Source organism: Sciurus carolinensis, chromosome 9, assembly GCF_902686445.1.
Source record: "Sciurus carolinensis chromosome 9, mSciCar1.2, whole genome shotgun sequence".
NCBI classification, from domain to species: domain Eukaryota; kingdom Metazoa; phylum Chordata; class Mammalia; order Rodentia; family Sciuridae; genus Sciurus; species Sciurus carolinensis.
The window spans coordinates 58,366,625-58,387,320 of NC_062221.1; the positions used below are offsets into that span (position 1 = coordinate 58,366,625).

At 39.2% G+C, this 20,696-nt stretch overlaps 1 protein-coding gene across 8 annotated transcripts in view; it reads left to right on the forward strand.

Moving 5' to 3' along the window:
• Lpp (LIM domain containing preferred translocation partner in lipoma) overlaps positions 1–20,696 on the forward strand; it is a 651,895-nt gene that overhangs the window by 206,262 nt on the left and 424,937 nt on the right. For 7 of the 8 annotated variants that reach the window (XM_047563184.1, XM_047563190.1, XM_047563188.1 and 4 more), the window contains one exon: positions 14,575–14,776. In XM_047563184.1, the coding sequence (XP_047419140.1) occupies positions 14,584–14,776 (193 nt within the window). In that variant the 5' untranslated portion in view covers positions 14,575–14,583. The remainder of the gene's footprint in view (positions 1–14,574; positions 14,777–20,696) is intronic. The other variant, XM_047563192.1, reaches the window with a different exon arrangement.

Here is a 20,696-nt window from a genome sequence, read left to right on the forward strand (position 1 = left end):
AACCGATACAGTTACGACAGAGCCAAACTGGTTTCTCTTCTCTTTTGGACATCATTGTTTGTCACAATTCTGATCATCATTTCTTTCCCCAGGTTACAAAATTGTAAAATAACTTGTTATATTTACATTTCCTGTTGTCTTCCAGGCTTAAAAAGTGCCATTTATAGTGTGCCTTTGAAATTCCTTTATTAATAATTATCCTTTGCTTTTGTGTCACCTTGCTATTTATAAGATGCCCTCATATCTATCATTTCTCTCAGTTGTCATATCCCTGTGCGACAAACAGGGCAGGGATTATTATCCCCATTTTACAGATGAGGAAATCAAGGCCCCTGAGATCTGGCAGGCCCTTCCCTCTGGCCACTGTTGGAGCTAGTGTCAGAGTTGTGATTAGAAACATTACTAGGTCTATTATATGCGTTTCAGGGATTTTTAAAAAAATCTGAGACATGAATAAATTAGTGATTTGTTTTCTTGTGAGATCTCAGCATGACTGTGTTTTCCTAATATTTTTTCCCCCTCTATCAATTGATCTGAGCACTTTAAGAAAGGCCAGTACCTTAAATGTTGCAGTCTGCTCAAACATTGAGGCAAATATTTTCAAAGAAGACACAGACCCTGAAGACACTGTTCCTTCTCCGGTGTCCTTAACCACTATAGCCATGATATTAGAGTTTCTTCCCTGAGACTTTCATAAAAGCATAGCATTTATGGGTTACTGAGTCCTGTTCCTTTTTTAACTATCACAGGTCTCTGTGTTGTGTGACCTTTGTGTTTTGACCTTCGGATTTAGGGAACAGAAAATTTTAGGAAGTTTTTTTAGGACTTGAATCCAAGTAAATTCCCTCATGAGCACAAAGACTCAGAGTTGTGGAATGTCAGAGATAAAGGGACTTTCATCCATACAACTGCTTCTTGATTAGAAATCATGGCCAGTGAAGGACAGAGCTGAGGGAAGAATGCTGAGATTAGATTTCTCAGGCTGCCACCATCTTCCTCTGCACCACTGAGTCTGTTCTGAGTTAGCCTACCTCTTCCCCCTGCACTGGGAAGTCTGAGAGGGTTGGCTCTGTGCCTGCTCTGGCATGGCTCTTCTCCACAGTGATGGCTGAAGAACCCAGGCAGTCCTGATGGCACAAGCGTTCAGGACTTATTTGCACAATGAATGATTTTGAATATATTTTTGTTGATAAAATATCATCATTCCCATTGGAAAACTAAAGTGTAAGGATCCTGAGTAGTTTTTTTAAAAGGTTTACTTTAGGAAATAAACTACTAGATATTTTAAGCAGAAGGTATTTAATACAGGGTATTAGTTGCTTTTGAAGGACTACATGGAGCAGACTGTAGACTGAGTGGCTAATAACGAATCCCAGAACTACCCAGAATTATTCCATTGTATTTGCTTAGGAAGGAGAAAGTCATGAGGCCTATTTCAAGAACATACCATTGTATTTGTGAACCAGAAACCAGGAAGCCATGATCAGGAAGGGGGTAACTGGACCCTGAGACATGGAGTCCGATTTCCCCCCATCATAGCTGCTTCTTAACAACCACAAAGCTGATGATTGAATATGAGAACATGGATGCAGAAACCCCAGGTCTCCTCTGCCATGCAGCCATGCTTTCAAATAGGCCAGAGCAGCAGAAAGGTGGCCTCCATCTTACCTTTGCCTCCCAAATCTCAAGACAGTGCATATGTTTTGAAAAATATCTTTTGCAATTGAACACTGTGTGCAAGGCAGCCTCTGAGTTGATAGGGCAAGTTTGAGTGCTGATTCATCATACCCAACACAGTAAATGTTACAACTTTCACACATGGGAGTGTCCTCCATACAGCTGAGTATCTAATAGAAACTCCCATGAATCTGGAGTAACAATTGTCTTATGTTAGGTCTCTACTAGTTGGTGTAATTAATTATGTAACAGAACAATTTCCCCTATGGGGAATTCCTATTTATCACAAAAATGCCATAAGGAGGGAAGACCCTGAGCTGACCTGGGAGTGTATTCTAAGCTGTTTTGGTTTCAAACATCTTGGAAAGTACTAGAGGGATATGTGGAATATTATAGCAATGCTTCCCATGCCTGGGGGGAGTTCTTTTGTCAACTTTCCATGCTATGGCCCCCTCTCTCCACTTCTTCTCCCTATCCCTAAATGCATATGTAGAATTTGCAATGGGACTCAATGTAAAATAGTTTATTTAAAATATATTAAATGGAGATGTGACCTATGAGCCTGCATTAAATTTTTTGAACTTCTTTAACTCTTACATAACTGTTATTTAGAAATATGAAATAATTGTTAGTAATCCCCTCTGGCTTTACCCTTTCATCCTACTGGATAAATTTGGGCACACTTTTTTTTCCCTATTCCAAATCAAGAAGCAGGCCAACTTATTGTCCTTTTACTCTGTAACAAAATAGATACTGTGAAGTCACCGGTAATATTCATACATGGGGACAGAGGAGGACAGGTGGGGAGATGTAATTGAAGTATATAATCTGATTTTATCATCAAAGGTGACATTCCTTTCTTCAGGAGAATGTTGATGAATAGGTGAGTGGATGCTTCTGTTAGATTTCTGCCAAGTCTTGCTTTCTTTGGCTTCAGCAGAATCTTTTCATCCATTCTTTCTTCCTTACTAGGTGCACATGCTTCTAGAGTAGGAAGCCCCTAAAGCCTTTTCCACTTGTTCCTGCTGTGTACTCTCTGCTCTGAGCAACTGCTGTCACAGATTCAAAACCTGGAAGTTCTTGAGCCATTTGGAACCTTTGGAGGGGAGGTACTGACTCATTCAGGATTCACTTGAAGCAAAGAACCAGAACTCCATTATCAAGGTGTCGTAAACATGTGACTATGGATGCTATCACCTAAAGATATACTCATGGACAGGGACGTTGGTAGCAATTACACCAAAACAGCATGGATAAATTGGATGTATGGGCACCCTAGTTATAAGGAACCAAGGAAAGTAGTGTTAGAAATGTGTACTAAAATGATTTGCTTTGCTCCTTATTTAGAAATGTGAATTAATCATCAGTAATCCCTTGTACCTTTATCCTTGAGCCCTAATGGGTCCATTTGGACACTTCCCTGCCCCCATTCCAACTTAGGAATCACAGTTTGTCTCAGTTTCAGCTCTTTATAACTTTATCAAAATCTTTAAGTTTACTTTCTTTTTTTTGTAATAATCACTTGCTGCACACTGATGATAGGATAGACCCTGTATTAAGAGACTAAGGAAAATAAATCTGAGAAAAATGTCATCTTTGTCCTTCGTTCACTCATAATCAGTGCTGTTATATTGTTTTAGGACACTAGGTTTTCTACCTGGCTCACAGGGGAATTCATTTTACGCTCCTCCCCAGTCGAAATGTATTCTGCCAATGTAAAAAGATTTCAATGTCCAAGTAATGGTTTTTATCAATGTGTTTATTTTTACTTAGGATATTGCTTTGGATTTGACATGAAGAAAATTTTTTTAGTCAAAGGAAACTTTGAAAACTACTGGTTTGGGATTTAAAATATTGTTTTTATTCTATAACTAAAAGGATAGTTGGGAAGATACAAAGGGAAGAACCAAACTGATGATACTTGAAACATAGAAGAGCATAAACTGAATAGGAAAAAAATAAATTGCTTTAAATATCTGAAGGGTGGTTGTGTATTGAGGTTTGTCCAGATAGGTAGACTCTGGGAAAACAAATTTCAGCTACATTGAACTCTCCAGCACTTATCATTTTCCTGCCATGGAAGGGGCTATCTTATGAGGGTTGCCTTATGTCCTTGTCATTGAACATGTACAAGGGAACACTCAGGTGGTGAACATCAGCCTGAATGCCACATTAGAAGAAATACCTTCATTAACAATTTCACAACTCATGGATGTGGAGTTTCTGTTTGGGTGAATGTTGAGTAACTAGCTCCTATTTTTAAAATGTCTTAAGTGTGTGTGTGTATGTATGTGTGTGTGTGTGTGTGTGTATTTCCTCCAGAATATTAGCAAATTTAATACATTTTTCATGCAGTTTGGGTTTTTTTGTAATTGCATAGAGGTCAATCGTTGATAAAAATGCAGAAGTCACAACACTATACTCTCATCAAGAGAAATTTAAAAGGGAATAACATCCACTGTGTATGATTCTGAAAGTGATCTGAAACAGCCTGGTTCATTTTTACTCAGCTGCCATTGGTTAGTGCCTCACCAAAATTTGTCAACATCTTGAAATTAAAGTGGAACAACTTCCAACATGATTTAAGAAAAAGGTCACCAGTTGAAAATGGTTCCTATTGTTTCTTCTATTAAATGTGAAATTGCAAAACTAGCCTTCCTTATATAATTCAAATTTATAGTACATTCTAATGAGAAACTTGTCTTTTTTTTCATACCATTTCAAACACTGAGAAATAATTTAGGCTTTTAGATTGGTGTTAAACAAAAGTTATTATTTCAAAGCATATAATGTGTGAAGTTGATTGTCTTTATTTTCTAAAACTAACTTGTGGTTCTTGAAGGTTGAGAATTTATAGCTCCCTCTTCCCTGCTTTATTTTTCCATTATCTGAGCACTTAAAAAATTTAACTTAGCAATTTTCTTATATTTTGACAACAGGATGAAGACGATTTCATTTTTTAGCAGGTGACAAATTTACTAGCACTTGCTAGTAATTAAAGGTGACAAGTAATCAGAGATACAGATTAAACTCGAAACTTTAATTTATAATAATAATATCTGAATTCAATAATAGCAACTCAAATTATAATGTTCAAACTCAATGCAAAAGCTCTGAGATGGTTTCCATCCAATGGTTATGTCATAGGGTTGACAGGTGACAGTTTTGTGAACAGTGTCATGTTCAAAGACTCATGTATAGTGGTTCATACCATGTCTTGTATCTGTGAACACTCTGAGTTGACTCCATGTAGTTGTATGGGCTGAATAAACACAGCGTCACAGAAACACATGTTATGGTCAGAGGTAAACATGGCCTAAGATTCATCTGTAGTGGCCTCATCTTCCCTGAAAAACAAATTAAGTGTTTCTACTTTTTCCAGTTACATGTAAGATAGAAAATTTTCTGTTATCCTTTTTATTTTTATTGGGATATCAAAGTGAATTTGCAATAAAGGAAAAATACAAACAAAATTATTAAAAAATTAAGAGCAATTAAAACATCCCACAAGTGCTAGTAAACTTCTATGGCTTGGCTAATGGGCACAGCAGACATGTAAACAGATAACTAAAACACAGTGTTTATGTGTTTAATACATGTTTGAACAAGCTTGTCAGGGGAACCAAATGAGTGAGCAGCAATTAACTTGCAGACCTACCCACTTATTGGTAGGGTTAGGAAAAGAAGATTCCAGATAACCACTAAGGCTTCCTTCGAGATTAGATTGTTGATTTTTCCCATCATCACTTTCTCATCCTTTTGGAGGGGCAAAATCCTTATGTGTTAGGTACCCAATATGTCATCTTTATAAATCCAGATTTCCACTTTCAAAAGTAGATTTATTGAGCTCAGAAGAGCTTAAGCCATTGTTTGCTCCTCTGTCCTGGCCTTGTACAGAAAAACAGTCTGTTGCTAGAAATAGAGAATTCGAGAAACCTCTGTAAGAGCAATTTTCCCTGCTAGCACAGGGCATTTAAGAGAGAAGCCATAATATTACAGAATATAAATTGTTGTCATGGGAGGAGATTTTGGAGATCATCTTGCTAATTGTTTATTATTTTAGAGCTGGGGAAACTGAGGTCCACAGAGAGTGAATGATTTCTTGCTCACTTGGCCAGTAGAACCGTTGCCATTACTGTGACCTAGGATATAAGACTGGGGTCACTCTGATTTTCAATGATATGGGTGCTGACTTTCTTGGCAGAGAGACTCTTTACTCCTCTGTCCATTTGAATGCCTTTCATCTACTTCATCCTGTCCATGCAGCCATCAGGAGGGTTTTTACTTGCTTAGAACAACTTACCCACTGCAAAAGCTACTAGTAGGCAGAAAACCTAAGTTTGAATTCAGCATCTGATATGTTTTCACTGCTCTGATACATTTGATAAGCCTCTCTCCATGTTGTTTTGAACACTGTGCTCAAAGTAGAAAAAAATGCATCAGTTCCTAAGGTTTCTCCTCCCTGGGACTCTCAGTGACCTCTTGCCTCCTGAATAACCTATCTGGGCGCTTGTCAACCATGTCTGGTTTTTTCCATGACTAATAGAAATTGTGGCAAACAAAAGACCAGTTATTGAGTATTCGTTCCACTCTCTCCTTAACCTTCTCTGGAGAGTCCTGGTCTTCCAGTGCTATTGTTTCCCTGTCAGGGTTGATTGTTTCCTTCTCCAGTGACATTGTGAATCTGACGTGAAAGGGCAGTGTAGGGGCATGTCTCCATTCTGTTGCACTTCTTCATTGAAAACGACTACTTGTCTGGACCTGGTACTTCTCTTTGCTGCTTTTTGGTTCATTTGGGATCATCATATGTATTTGGTCTTTTCTTGTCATCCACAGTGTTGCCAGGAACAGGGAGTACACTGTTAGCATTCATTTCTATGGGTACTAACTGTGCAAGACAGGTCTAATGTGTCAATTCCTGCTATCCCTTCCTTCACTGCACACTCCCCAGTCTGTGGGGCTCCTAGGAGCTAATGCATTGTTTGATAAGAAACCTCAGCCTACTTAATTTGTGGACTTGTAGGGGAATTGTGGAACATGAGCATTGGAATGAATGGTAAGAGGTACCTGATTTTTAGTTTACAAATGGAGAAAGGCACTGAGGTTCAAGGAGATCAGGGAACTAAAGTCATTGAGCCCATTAGTGACTGAGCAAGAAATTATGCCCAAGCCCTCTGTCTCTAAGTCTAGAACTGTTTCCAGTATTTCCAAGTGTCTCTCAGTGCCTATATAAAGGCTTGGCATTTCTGTAGAGTCGTTCTCTCGTTACCCCTTCTGAGCAATGCCAGCTGTCCATGCAGAGAGTGGGGCATTTAGCCAGTGTTGGGCCAAAGCTGTCTGTAAAGACAAGTTGAGTGAATACATTGACATTTTCAGCCCATGGCAGATCCTGTTTTGCCCTTCCGGCTCTATCTGACCCAATGCTTCAGAGGAAGGGTGATTACATTTGCTGTTCAACTAACAATTGTGTGTAATTTTCAGCCTGCCTTATTCTTCAGCGCTCTCTTCCCACGCTTCCATCACATGCCACAGCATATCTGCTTGGTAATTACACTGGTAGGGACTTACCTACGCCGTTTGGAAAAGGTTTGCCTAAAGTGCTTATTTACTTGTGAATAATAAATCTTGATTGATACCTTGGTAATCTCTGAGATCAATCCAAGACTCCCTCTCACAGTGGGGAGGGTTGAAGAGTCAGGGAAAATGGTGACAAAAAAAGAAAAAGAAAAAAAAAAAAAGAGTTGTTCTTCCTCACTGATGAGTTAAAAGACTTACAGATGATTTGAAATCTTCTGGCCTGAGTTTTGCTTGGTGTTAGCTAGTTCTACAGTCAGAATCTTCTCTACAGTCCTAAAAGCTTGTGAGCAGGTCTGTAATTAGTGCTTATCTAATCTAATCACCACATTTCTAAAGAACACCACATCTCAGAGAGAGTGGAAGTTGTACTGTATGTTCATGGCTGAGCTGAGACTGGAAGTTCTGAAGGTCCGGCCTCCTCCAGCCAAATACCAGAAAGCAGAAAAGGATAAATAGCTGTACCCCAGAGAGGGAAGCACATTGGACTATTTTAATAGATGATTTAGAAAGAAGTTTTGAAATTGCAGGAAGGTACTGATTTTGTATACAGAGAAAAGTTAAAGAAAAACCTTCAAAGATTTAGGAAAGTGTTATTTAAAATATACCTGCTTGTTTAAATTAAATAAAGTGCCTGAGGGACATGAATGTTAAATCTGCCCCCAGCAGCTCCTGATATTTAAGTCACAGCACCTCACCCTCCCAATTCTTCTGCTGCCAAAATGGTGGTGTTAATTTCAGCTACTCCCCTCAATATCATTGATTTGTACAGCCAATACTGACCAAGAGCCAGGCCTTGAGTTAGTCACCAAGGGAGATCTAGAGACTAATGTATTTTAATTAGAGATTAATATAAATGCTTTAAGTCAATCATTCTCAACCCTTGAATCAGAATGTATTCATAAAGGCTCTAGGGATGTAGCTCAGTGGTAGAGTGCTTGCCTACCATGCACAAGGCCTTGCGTTCACTCCTTGGCACCACAAATAAATAAGTATGTGTACAGATCCCATATGAGTTTAGTGTGCAGCTTTTAAAAATGACTATTTGGGGACTGGGGCTGTAGCTCAGTAGTAGAGCAGTTACCTAGTATGTGTGAGGCACTGAGTTTGATCCTCAGGACCACATAAAAATAAATAAATAAAAGTATTGTGTCCATCTAAAACCAAAAAAGTTTTTTTTAAAAAAATGACTATTTGAAGCATGTAGTATGAGATGTTAGACCATATAATGGTTTGTGCTTTAAAAATTTTGATTGCCTATATAAATGTTTATAGAATAAAATATTGACTTTGAAGAGAAAAGAGAAAAAAAAATATGACCAAGCCTAGAGAGTTCTGCTTTTGTGAATAACAGCAAGCTGGGACTCACATGATATACCCTTGAGAGGCACAATAGCTTTGCTAGTATTAACTATGACTTTACCTGTGGCCCTAAGTTTTTCTGCCTCTAGAGAAGGGGCTTGATTATTCTTTGGTCTTCTTTTAGTTATTTTTCATTCTGTGGTGCCTTGATTAATTGGGTCTATTGACTATTGGCTTCTTTTTTTTTTTTCCTATGTGGCTTACTGCGGTTAGGTTTGAGGACACAGAACAGGGAAGACATCGTAGAGGTAGGAGTGGAGATAATAAAGCAAATCTACTGCTGCTACAGACCATGGATTTGGGGTAAAAAAAAAAAAAAAAACTGTCTAAATGTTAGTTGCATTTGTTAGTTGTTTCCTTGAACAAGACATTTAACCACTTAGAGCTTTACAACCTTAAGTGTGTGTCTGTGTGCACAAGCATACACACATGCGTGCAGTACTGGGAATTGAACCCAAGGCCTTCTGCATGGTAGGTAAGCATTACTGCTTAGCAACATTCCTAGCTCCAGCTTCACTTTTTTTGCCTTGCTAACTGTGGATAATCATAATGCTACCTTACATGGCAGTGGAATGACTGTGTGGCCATTGGAAGATACTTCATAGATAGCAAGTCTTAAATGCATAGTTGCTATTTATTGTCAGTCTGTGGCTTTTGTGTACCCCCTACATAGTTAGAAGGACATGACAGAGGAGCAACAGAGAAGGTAATAGGCAAAATTATTAATTACTTTTCATTAACACAGTTCCTGGAAGATCAGTGCTCAGAGTGCCGGGGCTCTGAGCCTCCCTCCACAGCAGGCACCTTACTTAGAGGAGGGCCATTGCTCTTATTTTCCTCTCTTATGATGGGGCTGTGTATTTTTAGAGCCTCTATGGGGATCTTCCGTTTCACTTCTTGCTTTCATGATGATTATAAGCCTAGAGTGAAACCTATCTAGAACCAGAGGAAGTAAGAACAGGGTAAGTTTTGGTCTAGCAGAACCAGCTCTTACTACTGTTTTTCTTTGTGTTTACATTGAGTCTCTGAGATGCTGAGAAGTTCCAGCTGACTTGCTAGTTCATCCACTCATTAAACTTTTTAGGTTTCCTCAAATCCATTTATCAAATGGAAGGACCATATTAAAGACTTCAGAGAAGAAAAAGAATGAGTTGTTTGGAACTTTACAGATGACCAGTTTTCCTGTGAGTGTCTTACCTTGCTAAACATCACTCTGGAATAACTGAGACTAGAACTGGGACCAGAGGAACTCTTCATCTATATGACTATATTTATTCACTTCCTTGGGTCTATCCCACCTGGACTAATTTTTCTTACATGCATTAGATTCCTATTCAAAGATAAAAATGCTAACTCCCTATGTCTTCACTGAAGAAAAAGAAAACTTGTTTTCTCTTTTAGACCATTCCCCAACTCTTATTTCCTTACATTCTTCATTTCAGGACAGCTGATCTGTCTCTGTCCCTCGGATCTGCCCTGGTTTGTTTCTGTGTTGTTATTGCCAGTCATTGTCCTCCTTGCTCCAGTTACCTTTCAGATTCTCTCAGTTTTAAAGTTCTGGCTAAGGGCTACCCCTGGCACCCCTGTGCTAGCTCCTATAACAAACACCAGCATTTCCCATGTTTTCTGTGTTACTGTCTTTCTCATTACAGACATACAAATATATCTTCCTCGGACAGACATTAAGTTACTCAAGTAAAGGATGAAATTCTGATTCATCTGGAGCTCTGGTGATAAATATGTAAACTTATTTATTTAGTAGATTAGTAGCTATTTCTATTGAGTGCCTATCATGGACCAGACTCCAGGTTTGGAAACCAATAAGCACTTCTGCTCTCAGGGATTCAAGAGTTCACTTGAGGATGCAGATACACAATCAGAGTACCATATGATGATGTGGATGCAGGTACACAATCAGAGTACCATATGATGATGTGGATGCAGGTACACAATCAGAGTACCATATGGTGATGTGGATGCAGGTACACAATCAGAGTACCATATGATGATGTGGATGCAGGTACACAATCAGAGTACCATATGATAATGTGGATACAGGTACACAATCAGAGTACCATATGATGCTGTGTGACAGTAGGGTGCCAGGAGCTGTCTACCTGTAGGGACAGGGCACAGGGTATGAACTGAAGGACAGAGCGCATGACTTATGTCTTTAAGGACATGGAGGAAGTAATTCTCAGAAGCTAAGTGATGTATTGTCAGTGAGAAATCATTTTTAACTGAGAGGTAACTTGTTTGAAAAAGAGCAGAGTTAAAACCTAGAGGAAATGGTTGAATTTCCTGCAACCTAAAAGTCCTGAAAAATCACCTTAAAAGAAGTATAAAACTGCTGCCACTGTTATAGAAGTTATTAGAAATATGATTAGTATCTGTTATTAAAAAGTTGTCATATTATCATGTCTAAGTGACTTTACACTGAATCTTGATAAACCTTTAAAGATCAGGTCATTATTAAACTATTCTAGACAGTGGACTAGGATACCATGACCCCATATCAAAACCTAATAATAATAAGTAAAATGACCAGAGATAAAAATACTGCAGAATAATTTTACTTATATGTACAAAAATTCTAGATTAAACACATAGATAATTCATCTTTGTATGAAAACACCACAAATGTGACTTTGTAGGATTTATTCTAGGAATGCAAAGATGGTTCAGTATCTGGAAATCTATCAACATGCTCCATTACACTACCAAATTAAGAGAAGCAGAAAAGAGATAATTGTACCCCCTTTGGAGGAGAGCTAGAAGTTCTAGACAGGTATATCTGACTGAGAGAGAAGTGTAATCATCCTTTCAGTCTTTTCTGCATAAGATATTCTTCTAATGGCTTGTTGGCCAGGTATTGTGCTGGTGCAGTAAGACTATGTAAGTTCCCAGCTTATTAGGGTAGATAGGCTAGTAAATGAATTGCTTCCTTATGAACTGTTACAAGTTTAAAAAAAAAAAAAAAAAGGTACTAGAAGAGTCCAGGAAAGGATTAAGGTACCCTTATTGGGGCAAGTGAGGGAAGCAATCACAGAGTCAGAGATATCTGAGCTGGGGCAAAGTAAAGGGGGAGAGATGGTATTGCCAAAGGTGGGCATACCTTGAACAAAGTGTTAAGAGTCATGAAAGTTCATTATGAATTTTGGGAATGGTGTTTCTGGGTCACTGTTGATGTGGAGAAGAATGGCAAGAGAAGATGCTTGTAAAGGGCATCCGCTAACACCTGCAACCCTCTCAGGAGGGGGAGTCACAAGTACCTCCACAGGGAGGGCAGGGTCAGTGTAATTCTTGGCGCTGGGCTAATTGAAGCAACTATGGAGGTAATGGTTTGCATACTGATTCCTAAGGTTTTACTTTTTTCTTTTAATATATTCTCCTGGAAGCTGCTTTTTCTTTGTGTCTATAGTAGATCTGAGAAGACCAACATGCCACAGTCAATAAGTTACCTAGGATCGCTTGGGATTTGTGTGTCTTTATTTTAGAAACTAGTACATTTTGTATTAACCCATTTCTAAATGTTTCTATTTTGATATAACTTCAGATATACAGAGAAGTTACAAGTATGGTATTAACTTGTTTTAAAAATGTACCATTAAAATGTGTACTTCAGATTAACATGGTGCATTAAAACTTAAACATTTTTGAACTGATTTATTCCTCACTTATATTCACAGTTAGACATGTGGCAAGCAAAATAGTTATTTTTGTCCCCATTTGATAGAAGACTGAGACTCAGTTAAAAACAAAAGCAAAATTGGTGTTCCTTGGGGTGGGGGTATACAGTGGTAGAACGCTTGCCTGCCATGTACAAGGCCCTGGGCTCAATCCCTAGTGTGTGCACACACACTCACATAATGTTTCTCAACCCTGACACATGCACTTGGTTTAGTACTTAATTTTTTTTTCCCTCAAATGATTCCAAATGTGCAGATTTAAGAACTAAGTATATAACTAACAGACATTTATTGATTGTTTCTCTATTTTGTGCCACACTTTCGTGGTGGTTTAGTAATTGTATAAAATATGTGGTCCCTGCCTTTCAAGGAACTTGCAGTGTTTCAAGTGTGCACTTATATATATGCTTGTAAAAAAGAGTATAGGGGAAGAAAGGGGAAAGAAGGGCCCTGTAACCAGAAGAAAAGATCAGTGTGGTCACTGGCTTCAGTGACATGTGTCACGATTCCCAATCAGAGTATTCTTCCTTGAGTCATGTTATCCTATTCTCCTGACAGAATTCTACCTCCAGATGTTTTCCTCCTTGTAAGATGGTCATGTAATTCTCAGTGACTTTCTATGAGAACAGAAGCATTCCTTTCCCCTCACTTTGCATAGAACTTAACAGCATGTAAAACACTTTGGTATTGTTTCACTGGTTGGCATGGAGGATCTTTTAAATCTTAGCTTTTCTGTAGTGGAGGTTGTCTGGAGCACTAGAGTGGGTCCAGGGTCATGCCATTCATCCTCAGTGTGTTCTGATGCTAATTCCTGGGCTGTGCTGCATCCCAACTCTCCTCTTCTCCCCTGTCTCTCTACTGCTATGCCATGTGCTGAGGCCTTTTTTTTTTCCTTCCTGCATTTCCTTTGCTCTTTGTCTTTACAGACATCTGGAGGTAATCATGTAGTCCTCTTAATTAATTCAGTTCAATTAATAAATTACTAGGTGGGTTGGGACTGGGAGTGGGTACATGGTACCTTCCGGGCCTCCCATGCTGGAGAGCTCTTGCAATCAGACTTGGAGAGCCCTCCTTGGCAGGCTGCATGGAGGAGTGGTTGGCTTATCCCTGCCGAGTAGACTTTGCTTTCTTCTCTTCACATAGTGCCTATAATCTGATCAGAACAGCCTCCAGGCTGGGCTGGTTGTTTCCCACATAAAGTAAAGTTTTTCCTAAATTTTCAACACAGTGTCTGCTCAGCGTAGCTCTTGGTAGACATCTCTTCGTTGTTCAGGGCTGACCTGTGCATTACAGTTGTGGAATATTCTATCCTTTGCCACTAAATGCCAGTAATTGTTCCAGGCATTGTGGCAAGCAGTGTCCCCTGCCTCCCCATCTCCAAGTGCTCTTTGGTAGGAAGCGGAGCTGCTCTTTGAGGGGACTCATTTTAAAGTGTTCTGCCAGGCACCTGTTAAGGCCCTCTTACCAAAATAAACTTTTATTGTTTACTTAATGCCTTCAGGATAGTCATAAACTCCTCAGGTGCACATGCAAAGCCGGCTCACTTTGGTTCTATCACATGTTGCAGTTCTTCTGCTAGTTACTTTCATTTCTTTTCCCTGCAGCCACATGAAACCTAAGTGCTGTTTTTTTTTCTGCCTGTGTGACTTTCCTGCCTCTGGTCAGTATTCAGGGCCCAGCTGGATGGCTCTCCTCAGTGAGGCCTTGCTGGTTCTGCTCCAGGCAAGAAGGATCTTATCCTTTTCTGCCTCCTAGCAACACATTTTAAAACCTCACTGAGGTTACATCGCTTCACTTAGGTATCACAATTTAATTGGTATAGTCATTGTTTTAATAGATCATTAATAATATTGAAACTTTCCCCCCAGTTTCCTACATAGAAACTTCTTTATGTTAGGAAACTTTTTTTTTCCCCCCATCTGCTTTTCCAAGAGTGTGGGATACTGAAACTAGTAATTATTGGAGGGGAGAGATTCAAGTATGAGGGACTGTCTTCTTCAGCCTCCTCCTTTTCCTCCACCCTTGCTCCCCCTTCCTACCCACCTTCTCCCCCTCTTCCTTCTTCTCTTTCTGATGATATCTCTTCTTCCCTTCTTTTTCCTTTTTCCATAGTCCTTCACCCTTCTTATCTCTTCCTTCATTTTTCTTCTTTCTAGAGAGCTTTATAAAATGCCGTTAGGCATGGATTAAGATGGAATAACCATGAAGTGACGTATACCACCTTCACTTTCATGTTTCTTTAAAAACAGTGTTTTATTTCTTTTTATTTCAGGTTCTAACAATGTCTCATCCATCTTGGCTGCCACCCAAGAGCACTGGTGAGCCCCTTGGCCACGTGCCTGCGCGGATGGAGACCACCCATTCTTTTGGGACCCCCAGTATTTCAGTGTCTACACAACAGCCACCCAAGAAGTTTGCACCAGTAGTTGCTCCAAAACCCAAGTACAACCCATACAAGCAACCTGGAGGTGAGGGTAAGTGCCAGCATTTCAGATTTCAGTGTCCACCATGGGAAAATTTAGTGTAATGGAAGTGATTTGTAGTATACTGTTGTGTGGGCAAAATGTAGTTCATGAATTAATTCACAACGTATTTAGTATAGTTTTTTGGACTATCAAAGGTTAATGAACTTCTAGTAATTACCTCGACCAATCGCTTTTTGAGAACAAAGAGATCAAGACCTCATAAGGGTTATGTGTCTACTGTTAAATAGCTATAAATATGATTCGAGTCCAAACTGGAAATATGGCTTTTTCATTCAAAGCTTACTGTCCTCGTGCTACGTGATCCTCCATCCTCAGCCCTATCTCTTGTGGGGATGTGTCTACCTTCTAGTGGTTCCTAGTACCATTGAGCTCCCAAATTTGCTCCAAATTGTTGCCAAGCAATTTAGTCTGATGAGAAACTCATAGAAAGTGAATCTAGTTGAGTGCCTGGAATTATTTTCCTTTCGCTGGCTCTTTCTGCTGCCTTAGGCTGCTGGAGGATGAAGTTACCTTCCTTGAGGTCTTCACTTGTGGAAGCTTACAGGCAATTTTGAATGAAGCCTTAGATTCAGAGGATTTTAATAATAATGCATTCAGTTTACATTGGGTGGGGCATGAAGGTCTGCCTGAACTGAGCATTCACACGGGTGGATACACAGACTCTCGTGTTAAACTGTACAGGTGGTGCAAATGCTGCCATACTTCTTGGTTGGAGTAGTACTACATTTTTGCTAGTCAGTATCAGCAGCTCATTCTAACCCATGAAACTATAACTTAAAACTAACACACAGAAGAATGCTATGCTTCTAGAAACCAAGAAAGAAGAGGTGGTGGAAGGAGAGTCAGCTGATCTCTCCCTATTTTCCACCTCCTTTCACTTTTTAAAAAGATGATCTTACCCTTTCCATGATTTTTTCCATTGCTTCTTGGATGGTATTTGCATGTTTGTTTTAGGAATATTTCACAAGACTTTTCCATGTTCTGTGTTAACGTTTAGTCTTTTCCTCTTTTCTTCCTATTCCTCTCCTGCTCCCAGTAAATACTTTGCTAGTCTGTTAGTGTTTTAGGACTGATGTCAGAAGCTGGGTTGAGATGTCTAGACGTCTAGCTTGTGTGAGGTGGCTGAATGCCTAGAAAGGGTGTAGGGAGGGTCAGGCACCAGCATGCCGGAAGCTGTGGCTATGGGTCTTTGGGTGTCCTTTCCCCAGAAAAGGTGACAAGACCTTTAGAGAGTTGCTCTGGAAAAAACAACAAATGAAGCCCATAGTACTCTCCTGTTCTCCACAGCAGTGCTTGAAGCTTTATGGCCCTTGAAGTAGACTGCATCTTTGCAACTAATCAGGGTCTTAGTGGAATTGGTTTCCTTTGACTCATCATTCTTTAGTGATTGTGAGGCTTTGGAATGGGATCTAGAAGAGGATTGTGCTCATGGGGACAGGAGGAGCCCTGTGTTGGCTTCCTCATTTGTTTTCTCAACATTTCCCTATTATAATTACTCCCTGGCATTGCTACTTTTTCTCCTAATTTTGCAGATAGCTCAAAAGGACTTCCTTCTGATAGGAAGGGACTAAAAATGTGGTCAGTTATAGAGTAAGTTGGAGGCAACGTGAAGAAGTCTTAGCAGGTATGATAGTTAATGTCGTGCCTGAGGATTAGGCTACGTACTGCAGGTTCTCCATTCAGTAGGCTAATAAACACACATATGTGGTACTGAGATGAGAGACACACGCCATGCCCTTTTAGATTTTATTCTGAATGCCATGAGCTAGCCCCTTGGATGACTCCCCTGCTTTATATGCTGCAGTTGTCCAGACACACTAGAGTAAACTGATTTGTTTGTGTACTCTGTAGTTCATCACTCTTTGCCCCTTCTCGCCAGGCCACCTGACATGTGATTGCTGCCAGTTGAAATCCTGTATGTATCACTTCCCCGCCCCCCACATGTCTGGTATGGTCTAGATCTGAAGTAGTCACGCCTTTCCCTGGGTTTCCAGCAGCATTTTATTCTGTGACTGTCACATTTCTTGGACTTTTGTTATTACACTTGCTCTTATTCTGTCACCTTTTCCACATGTAGTATATGCCAGGCCCTAGGCTTTTCCATTATTGCATCATTGCCTTTTCATTATAGCGCTATGAAATGTGCTTTTCCCATAAAGAAATGGAAGCTTAGCGAGGGGAGGTGACGTCTCTGTAATTTGTGGCTGGTACGTTTCTGAACTGGAGCTATTGTCTGTGTCCTGTGAGCAGCTCCAACCTCAATTGCAGTTTCCTTTACCTTGTCCGGCCCATTCCTGGAGCTTTGCCGCCTAGCAGCTGTTTAACCACTGCGCCCTTCACAGTACCAATTGTGTTTCTCACCTTGATATTATGTCTGTAACCTCTGGGGTCTGCTTTCTCCTCCTCAAATTCTAACTGTAAAAGTATAAGTACCCACATTTTCCACATCAACTTATATTTATGTGATACCCATATGTTGTAATTTTCTTTTATAAGAGATTCTGTTAATAACCTTTTTCTAAAAGGCTTTGGCACACTTAAAAGTGGGGTTTGCTTTTTCCCAGTTAGTAGCTTTTTACACCTTAGGTTCTTTTATTTTATTCCCATTGTTCTCCTACTTTTCATTAATTTTCGTAAAGGTTTGTGTTTCCTCAGCTGTCTTCAAATGTTCCTACATTTCCAAATACCCTTCTGGGTTTCAATCTGTGAGCTTGTCCACCTACCTGTCTATCTGTATCTGTGGCTATTGTTTTATCTTCTTATAGATTTTATGGTATCATTTTCTGTGGAATTATTTGGGTATGTATTTATGATTTTGTTTCATCAAGTCCTCTATTCTATACTGATGAGGAAACCATGATATTGCAATATTCTTCCGCTCTTTAAAGCACCACCATTTAATGATTTATTCTGTAATCTGGATTTCTTCTTTGCTTTTAAAAGAGAACAACATAGAAGCAACAAGACAAAACAAAAACAAAGTCTTAAACTTTGATGGCACAATATATATTTCTTCTGTTCTTGGTAGATAGTAAAGTTTGTGAGTTTTCCTATACTTCATTCACTCTAGGAATTAGAATCTCTATTACTCTCTCTCTTCCCACTCTTTCTTGCTATTTCTTTTAATAGTTTGGCTGATTGAATTTTGGTGATTTTTAAAAATCCATCATTGTAATAGATACTAATCTAGAATGATTTGTAATGTTTGCAAGTTTGTATACTTGGAGTTGTCTTGTGGCCTAGAATGGACAAATTTCTTTCTTATTTTCTTTTGTTTTTTCCTTCGTTCCTTCCTTCCTTCCTTCCTTCCTTCCTTCCTTCCTTCCTTCCTTCCTTCCTTCCTTCCTTCCTCTCTCTCACATACACACACACCACACACACCTCTTTTTTTTTTTTTGTACTGGGAGTTGGACCTAGGGTCACTGTACCATTGAGCTATATCCCTAGTCTTTTTCTTTTCATTTTGAGACAGGGCCTCACTAAGTTGTCGAGGTCCTCACTAAGCTTCCAAGACTGGTCTTGAGCTTGTGGTTCTCCTGCCTCAGCCTTCTGAGTCACTGGGATTATAGACATGAGCCACCTCACCCAGCTAGAATTGATTTTATTCTGAATCTCTGAAATAACTTAAAAATATCTATGTTAGAGTTTTGAAAAGTGAATCTATCAGGGCCCAGGTGAGGATGATGATTTCAGTTGAATCCCTTTATATTGGTACAGTCCTTTCTAGTTTATTCGGCACTTTCATTTCATTCTTTTAATTTTCAGAAGAGAATTTTTACTGTAGCTCTCTGAGGTACATAGAACAAATATTATTGCCATTTCATTGAATGGTAGACTATCAGAAGTAAAAGTAGCTTATTAAAGTATGATGGAGCCAGCATGAGTATCTAGAGCTCTGAGCTGATTTTCAAGGACTCTCGTTGGTTGGGCTAGTCAACTTCACATCATTTTATACTCTGGCATTTCATTATTCTATGATTCTTCCTTGAAATTAATTTCAAAATGGTGACTTTTCATAAACTATTCCTATGTATTACCTTGCACACTTCTATATGACATAAACGAGGCCTCTGTTTCCAGCTTTGCTTACATTGTTCTACCTAAGCTTTTGAAGATTGAACAGGAGAGGGGAGATATATTTTATTAAACAAGAGTCCTAAGCTGTCATTTATTTTACTAGATCTTTCTGTGTTTTCTGCTACCCTGAGGTTATTACTCCATTGCATGGAGAAAAAAATCTTTATAGATCACTACTAATGTGGGGGCATAGTACCTGTACCAAAATGTCTCCACGACAGAGCTGACATCTGAGCTTGTTTTCTTTACACTTTGGATCTTGGGGTAATGTTCCTGCACTAATCATGACGTCTTTGAATAGTTGAACCTGAAAGAGCTTGCAGGTTGTTCAGTCTAGTTGTTCCCTTTGTCAGATGTGAAGACGTACTCTGAGATGGCAGGGAAAGGCTTTCCTGAGGTTACCCAAAAGATTGGAGCTGAGCTGGGTCCAGAACCCATGTTTCCTAAGTGCACTTTTTCCACTGTACCACCACTGGCTACCAGATAAGGCAAGATTGACACTTGGATCCTTGGATTGACTATTGCTGGGTTACCAGTACTTGGTGGAGAGTTATCCATTAGTGATGTGAAGTCATGTGTTCTGGTTTGGCAGTACACCTTTGTTTTGTCAGCAGAAAAGTAGCATGTGAGGGAGAGGGATGTCCACTTTGGCAATACATTTAAAGTAATCATTTAGAGTGAACTTTACTTACTATTTCTGTCTCATAGGCCAGTTTGGTGCTGTTTCTTATCTTCCTGTTAAGGAGATCTCTTTCCATTTAAACCTGAAGTCATCAGGGGAAGAACATGGTGATATCTAAATATTTAGACTCACCAGGTGTTCTGTGTTCTCTGGAGTCTTGTAGTCTTTGTTCCCATGCAAGGTGACACTTGCCTGTGACTTCGGAGGTACAAATGGGAACCATCTTATTTTTGTAGTCCTGACAGTCCTGTTAAATTGTGAGCAGTCACAAATGAGTGGTTTCAGTGTCTCTGATGCTAGTTATAATTATGCATAGTGTACCAGGAGGACAGTCACAATGAGACTCTAATGAGACTTGGGTTTGACTGGCATGCCCCTTTTCTGGATCAGAGTAAGCATCTTGGGCCTCATCTATCACCATGGAGTGTAGTATATGAGTTTTAATTTTCAGGCCCACAGGGGGTAAAAAAGGACAAGCTGTTCATTTATTAAAAGATCAGATATTAATTGTATTAATTTGATCTTTACATTGCATCTTCTTGCAGAGAAAATAACTTGTACTACGGGGAATGCCTTTAGATCATGCCAGATTGTCATAAGCCTTATCAGATTCAGAAGCTCTAATGGCGCAGCACTGGCTTGATGGTCTGGCATTTATATTAGCCTCAGTTGTAGCACTTGACCTTGGGTATGACACATTTCTACTCTACCACTATCTCCTTAATTTATAAATTAACTGGTAATATTAATTACCTTTAAATTGTTTTGAAAATCAAATATAATGATACACTAATAAATATGCTAAATTATAAAACAAATTCTACAATATTAATAAAGATATACTAGTATAAATATATTATTACTAATACTGGTATCTATAAATAATGATAAATATTATTACTGACTAATAATAGTGATAGGAATCATAATACCAGGATATCATAAACTATAGAATTCTGAAACTGGCAGGCTAAATCTTTGCTTCCTAAATGAGAGTAGTTAATTCACTGATATATTTCTAGGAGCTGCTGGAACTTTGTCTAGGAATGCTGGTCAACAAAAGAGAATCATTGAATGCAGACAGGGTTATTGTTCCAGTTTAGAGACTCAGTAAGGCCAGGTGGCTTGTTTGGTATTTCCGAACAGTAA